At 49.6% G+C, this 7,500-nt stretch overlaps 1 protein-coding gene across 1 annotated transcript in view; it reads right to left on the bottom strand.

Annotated features, from left to right (window-relative positions):
• scfd2 (sec1 family domain containing 2) overlaps positions 1 to 7,500 on the bottom strand; it is a 155,469-nt gene that overhangs the window by 76,594 nt on the left and 71,375 nt on the right. Inside the window, exon 5 of the mRNA XM_076278190.1 lies at positions 5,669 to 5,957. Coding sequence (XP_076134305.1) covers positions 5,669 to 5,957 — 289 coding nt within the window. The remainder of the gene's footprint in view (positions 1 to 5,668; positions 5,958 to 7,500) is intronic.

The following is a 7,500-nucleotide window of genomic DNA, read 5'->3' on the forward strand; positions in this document are numbered from 1 at the left end:
ATCCACCAGCCACTCCTTAATCCAGCCGGTGATGGGCGGGCAGGGCGATGGAAGGCCCCCCCCCCCCATTTTCTTATTTCTCCCCATTATTTTCTCCAATCTTCTTCTTCGTCTTGTTTCTTTCACAGAAATAAAATGCCTGCAATCAAATATAAATGTAAATTAATTTGAATGATTGGCTGGATGGATGGCTGGACGGATGGATGGATGGAAGGATGGATGGATGGATGGATGCATGGATGGATGGATGGATGGATGGATAGGTAGATAGATGTAGCAGGGTGGGGGGATGGGGGATTGGAGCTGGAGGGGAGGTGGGGTGATTGATGACCCGTGGTGGCCAGGCCTCAGTGGTCAGGCAGTCACCAGTTGCTTGAGGGCAGGTCTGTGGGGCCCATCCTCTTTTGTGTGGGGTCAGTCCTCAGCAAGTGGCGGGAGAGGGACACAAGGGCCTCAGACTAATAAAAACCACGGCTTAATGTTGTATCTGTGTGCGCATGTGAATGTGTGTGCATGCACGTGTGTAGGTGTGTGTGTGTGTGTGTGTGTGTTCATGTGAGTATATCTATCTGCTGTGTGTTTATGTTTGTGTGTGTATCCTGTTATACAATCCTTGTATGTGTGTGTGTGTGTGTGTGTGTGTGTGTGTGTGTTGATGTCACAGTTCCCTGTGCAGTGGCCTCTCTCTGTTGTGGAGGGGAACAGAAAAGGGGCAGGGGAGATTTGTAAAAACATTGTTCTCATGGCGACCAGGTCTCTTGCCGCGTCTGGTTTCCATTTGACTGCTTTAATTGGGCCGAATGTCACAATCCATGTTTTTCATTGGACGCGGCCCACTGCATCATGTTTCTTTCTCTCGCTTATTCTCTCTCTCTCTCCCTCTTGTACACACACACACACACACACACACACACATACATGCACACACACACAACAATCCACACACACATGCACACACACACACACACACACACACACACACGCGCGCACACACACACACACGCGCACACACACACACACACACACACACACACACACACACACACACACACACACGGCTGCTTACTCACACACACCTGGAGTGCATTGACAGGGGTAATTTCGAGTGAAGTGTTTATATCACAGAGTGGGGTTTTTGAACACGAGCCCCGTCTCTGGGCCAGAGAGGCCCCTCAGCCAACTAGAGCAGGAAACCCACACTACATTCCTCATCAGAGAGAGAGAAGGGGGCAGGGAGAGAGAGAGAGGGAGAGAGAGAGAGAAGGAGAGAGAGAGAGAGAGAGAGAAGGAGAGAGAGAGAGAGAGAGAGAGAGAGAGAGAGAGAGAGAGAGAGAGAGAGAGAGAGAGAGAGAGAGAGAGAGAGAGATGGAGAGAGAGAGGAACAGATGGAGAGAGAGAGAGATAGGAAGAGAGGGAGGTAGAAAGAAAGAGAGAGAGGGAGATGGGGAGAGGGAGGGAGGGAGGAGGGTTAGAGATGTTGGGAGAGAAACAGGGAGGGGTAGAGAGGGGGAGTGAGGGAGAGAGAGGGTGGAACAGAGAGAGAATGGAAGAGGGGGTAGATAGACAGGAAGCTGGGGGTAGAGAGGAGGGAGAGAGAGAGAGAGAGAGAGAGAGAGAGAGAGAGAGAGAGAGAGAGAGGATGGGGCAGAGAGGGGTTGAGGCTCGGGACAGTGAGATTGATGAAGAGAGAGATTAAATAAGAGCAGAAAATAAAAACGGGGGAATGAAATGAGAGAAACAATATCACAACAGACCCGCACTGACACAACTGAAACGAGCAGAATAGGATAGAGGACCAGTAACACAGACAGACACAAACACACACACACACACACACACACACACACACACACAGAAACATTACCACTGAACAAACCAGAGTACCACAGAGACATTGGCACTGAGCAAACAAGCCCTCTGATGGCGCTTTTTATTCAGCCTCCCAACTCCACTTTTACAGGGCCAGACTGATTACTGAGGAGATAATGGCTTTCCCCTCCACACTCCCTCTCTGAAGGAGCCCGATTTACCAGAAATTACACGGTTCTCTCTGCACGCATCCTCACCAGGGCAGCGTTTCAAGGGGAGTCTGACGCTCTTAATGGCTACACTGGCCTTCAAGATGGTCAGAGTTTGAGCCAGATATAAAACAAATGTGTGCACACACACTCATACGGTACACACACACAAGCACATACACACACACACACGCATAGACACAGCAGCTGCCCTCAGGCTGTAATTAAGGGGGCTATGGGTGGGGCGGGGCAGTAGGGCGTAGCACTTTCAAGGTTAGATGGACAGGGAGATGTGTGGAGGTAAAGGGCCCATCCATCATCCACACGGCTGGAGCAAAGCCACCACGTGTGTGTGTGTGTGTTTGTGTGTGTGTGTACGTGAATATGCATGAATGTCCATGGTTATAGGAGTGAGACTCTTATTGTGCAAGGCCCGTGTGTGAGTATGTATACTTGCTCTAAATCAAGAGTGCATGTGTGTGTATGTGTGTGTGTGTGTGTGTGTGTGTGTGTGTGTGTGTGTGTGTGTGCATGCGTGTGTGTGTGTGTGGAGGAGGCAGACACATTCCCTCAGGTCTGGCCCCTGGCCACACCGCTGCCTCGGAGAGAGAGACCTGCTCAGGCTGAAAGCCTCAGATCTTCCAGCCGGAGGGGAGGGAGAGAGGCTGACCGGTGTGGTGCAGCCTGGGACAATCAAGGACAGGCTGCGGGAACACACAGTTCCACCACAGTGCACTCACACACACACACACACACACCGGTCAGAACACATCAGAGGTGAACTGGCACCACCAAACGCAAACCACCTGTGTGATTAACCAGCACAGGGGGACGACAACAGGAGGCTTTAAATAGCATTACGGGAATGAGAGATGGAGAAAAGGATTATGGGTAATGTAGTAATACATCACAAAGAGAATGACTTGTTAGACATCAGCACCAGGCACTGATCAGCACATGGGGACAACAGAGGCTTTAAATCACAATCAGCATTACGGGTATGAGAGATGGAGAAAAGGATTATGGGTAATGTAGTAATACATCACAAAGAGAATGACTTGTTAGACATCAGCACCAGGCACTGATCAGCACATGGGGACAACAGAGGCTTTAAATCGCAATCAGCATTACGGGTATGAGAGATGGAGAAAAGGATTATGGGTAATGTAGTAATACATCACAAAGAGAATGACTTGTTAGACATCAGCACCAGGCACTGATCAGCACATGGGGACAACAGAGGCTTTAAATCGCACCAATATAGCTGAAATGAAATCTGGGTAATGTAGTATTACATCGCTGGGAAACAAAGCACATTCATCACAAAGAGAATGACTTGTAAGACATCAGACATCAATCACATGCTGGAGTATGGAGAAGTGCTTAAAACAAAGAGTCATCATTAGAATATGATTAATATGTGAAGCTAACTGATTTATTGGCCTATTGGCTCGCTGGAGACAAATAAAGCAGTGACGTGATTGGCTATCAAAGACTTTGATGGCCGGGCCTTCCAACAGGCAGGTCTTGAACTGGGGCAGCCCATGCAGTCAGATGGCTTTCATCATGACACAGTGGTTCAACGGAGGAGAGAGAGAGAGAGATAGACTGACAGAGACAGAGAGGGAGGGAGGGAGAGAGAGATCCAAAAGAAAGAGTGAATCATCTCCAAAGTCCCAAGTCGAACTCCCACTCTATCTGGCCGCCTGTAGCCATTCATTCCCTAATGTGTCTGTCACAGCCACAGTGATGGTTACCAAGCAATCTGGCACAAACTCTGTGTGTGTGGTGTGTGTGTGTGTGTGTGTGTGTGTGTGTGTGTGTGTGTGTGTGAGTGTGTGTGTGTGTGTGTGTGTGTGTGAGAGGGAGAGCCAGAGATATGAGGTGAGAGGGTGCTGAGTTACTGCTCCTGCTATATACGCCATGAGGAGATGGAAGACAGAGGTAGAACCTGACGTCCTCTCGCAGACACCCCCCGGCTTCCCCTCGCTCTCCTCTGTCCCTCTAACACTTTCTCTCTCTCTCTCTCTCTCTCTCTCTCTTCCTCAATCACTTCCTCCCTCTCCCTCTCTCCCTCTCCCTCACCCTCCCTCTTTCATTAATGCAATGATGTAAGCCTTGTTGGTAGGAGGTTTTTGTTATGAGTGTCACACAACTACATCACTAATACTCATATTGTTTAATAAAGGAGTGATAATAAACGCCTCTCTCTCCCTCTACCACCTGACCGGACACAATAGTTGAGGTCAGCTTTCTCTGAAGACATGTATATGTACTTTAGGTGCTATTAGTAGGTTGTGTTTGAGAAGCTGGTGGTTTCCACAACAGTGGCCATGTGGAGGCCACGTAGTGTGTGTGTGTGTGTGTGTGTGTGTGTGTGTGTGTGTGTGTGTGTGTGTGTGTGTGTGTGTGTGTGTCTCTCCAGCAGAAAAACAAAACAGCTAGCAAAGTTTTGCTCCATATCTGCAGCTACAGGCAGCCTTGCAATATGGCGCAGGAGATGTTTTTTGTACCCCTGAATACCATTGAGTGACAAAGCCCTATCTCATCTCTTGAAATATTTGAATCCTGTCTGTTGTAATATGATTTGTGGATTTAAATAAAGAATTAAAATTGTGTGTGTGTGTGTGTGTGTGTGTGTGTGTGTGTGTGTGTGTGTGTGTGTGTACGTATTTATGTGTGTACTGTATGTGTTTATGTGTGTAGGTGGTGGAGGACTGGTTGCCTGGCGGTTGCAAGTGAGTCAGAGTCTTGGTCACAGCAGTGACTCTGTGTGTGTGTGTGTGTGTGTGTGTGTGTGTGTGTGTGTGTGTGTGTGTGTACTGGGTTGGGTGGAAGTACAGTTCTCTCTACCCAGAGGCCTGGTAAAAGCCCCCATGAGAGAGAGAGAGAGAGAGAGAGAGAGAGAGAGAGAGAGAGAGTGGAGGCTGTGGAGGTGTTAATGTGTGGTTGGGCCGTGGACTCATGTCCTGTTGGCTGTGGTGGCCTGATGAAGAGGGAGTTGGTCAGGACGAGTTGACTTGCGTATGATGTGGGAATTATCTCATGAGCTAGTTGCTTATGTTTTGCCCCCATGGATTGCTGTGTTTTTGGTTCTCAAGCAGTGGTGCTCTGCATGGTTGTTTACAGTATGGTTGTTGTTTAGTTGTGTTATGGTTCTCTATCAGTCGAACTACTCTGCGTTAACCAATGGGAATACACTCCTCGATCACATGTTGCAGTATGTTCATAACCTTTACGTTAATGAAGCTGTATAGTAGCTGTGTATCTCATCAGTGATATAGTTGTAGTGTGGTTTGGTTTTAAAATACATTTTGATGTATTTTTTCCCATCACTGGTTGTAGAATGGTTGTAATGCAGGTGTGTGTGTGTGTGTGTGTGTGTGTGTGTGTGACTGAGGGTGCAGGTGTGTGTGTGTGTGTGTGTGTGTGACTGAGGGTGCAGGTGTGTGTGTGGGTGCAGGTGTGTGTGTGTGTGACTGAGGGTGCAGGTGTGTGTGTGTGTGTGTGTGTGTGTGTGTGTGTGTGTGACTGAGGGTGCAGGTGTGTGTGTGTGTGTGTGTGTGTGTGTGTGTGTGTGTGTGTGTGTGTGACTGAGGGTGCAGGCGTGTGTGTGGGTGCAGGTGTGTGTGTGTGTGTGTGTGACTGACCGGTGATGCTCTGGAGGAGCGGGCTGAGCTGCGTCTGCTTGGTGAGGAGCAGTGTGAGCGCTCCCATCAGCTCCATCTCCGCCTGCTCCTGCACCTCCTCCTCACACGGCTGCGTCTCCTCCGACAGCGAGTACAGGAACACCAACAGCCCCAGCAGCTCGTCCACTCCCAGCGCCGCCGGACCGGAACCGGAACCCGCCTCCGAGCCCTCGGGACTGGAGTCGCAGGCCGACTTGATCAGGGGCAGAACCTGTTTCAGAACAGCTGCGAGGTCCGAGTCTCCAAGAGCCTGAAACACATGCATGCGTACACACAGACACACACACACACACACAGACAGACACACACACACACACAGACACACACACACACACACACACACACACACACACACACACACACACACACACACACACACACACACACACACACACACACACACACATGAGAGCGCAGCAGGCACAAGAGATTCCAGGACAGTACAAAACAGATGGCAGAGTATATGGAACACACCAGCGTGCAGTACACCAGAGACACCCACACACACACACACACACACAGCAGGATCAGTGTGTGGCGTGCTGAGCGTAGGCTCACTAAACAAACACAACAATGTATACAAAACAGAGAGAGCGCTGTGGATTTTGTGCACGTATTTGTGTGTATACAGATGTGTGTGTATCTGTGTGAGAGTGAGTGTCTGTGCGTGTGTGTGTGCGTGTGTGTGTGTGTGTGTGTGTGTGTGTGCAGATGTCAGAGTGGCCACGTTTGGATTACATTTTAATGAGAAACTGGCCTGTTTGAAACAGCGCTGTTACTCAAATCCAATAAAAACACACACTATCTCTCTCCTGTGAGACTGCAGGTTGCTTCAGGAAGTGGACTCAATATCACGCTGTGTGTGTGTGTGTGTGTGTGAATATCTCCTCTGGGTTTTATGGAGAAAGAGTGGCCCTCATCTGGACTTTCTCACGTGTCACAATCGGTACCAGAAGCGAAGGGCTGGCCGGACTGCCTGCTCCGCCCCGTCAGGAGAGTGATCACCGAGCGATCAGCTTCCCCTCACAACTCCCCTCTGACCGTCACAACTGCTTCATTTCAGCTGACCTGGCAACCGCCCCCATGTTGCCTTGGAAGGCGAAACGGCGTTGTCGGATTTCTTTTTTTTTTTTGTTGTTGCGCCACGTCTCCACTGACAACCAGGCAAATAACGCGGCACCTCAGCGTCCGACACACACACACGGCGTCACACACACACACACACGGAGTCACACACAAACACGGCGTCACACACACACACGGAGTCACACACACACACGGCGTCACACACACACACGGCGTCACACACACACACGGCGTCACACACACACACGGCGTCCGAGTGGGAGGATCACGGAAAATGCCCGCCGTCGCTCGTCTAGTGAGAATCAGCTGAAGAGAGAGACCTCGCATCTCCACACACACACACACACACACACACACACACACACACACACACACACACACACACACACACACACACACACACACACACACACACACACACACACACACACACACACACACACACACACACACACACTCAGTTCTGGACCAAACCCTAGAAATAACCGTCAAATCCTGCCTGATTTACAGCCCACAGGTTAAAGCAGCAAATCAAAACCAGTGCAAAAGGTTGTCTTATAATTTCATACACGAGCAGCTCAAACAATGGGTTTAAATCTCGGGATAATTAACTGTAATTGAACTGGGGGACGTCACTTTGACCCGTACAATTTGCTCCATCCATCAAATGAAAGAGATTAAAAAGACCTCCCTCCCACAAACCCACA

This window comes from Alosa pseudoharengus, unplaced genomic scaffold, assembly GCF_046254945.1.
Source record: "Alosa pseudoharengus isolate Yale_2024_CS ecotype anadromous, Long Island Sound unplaced genomic scaffold, YU_APseudo_1.1 YU_APseudo_1.1_scf_11, whole genome shotgun sequence".
Lineage (NCBI taxonomy): Eukaryota > Metazoa > Chordata > Actinopteri > Clupeiformes > Clupeidae > Alosa > Alosa pseudoharengus.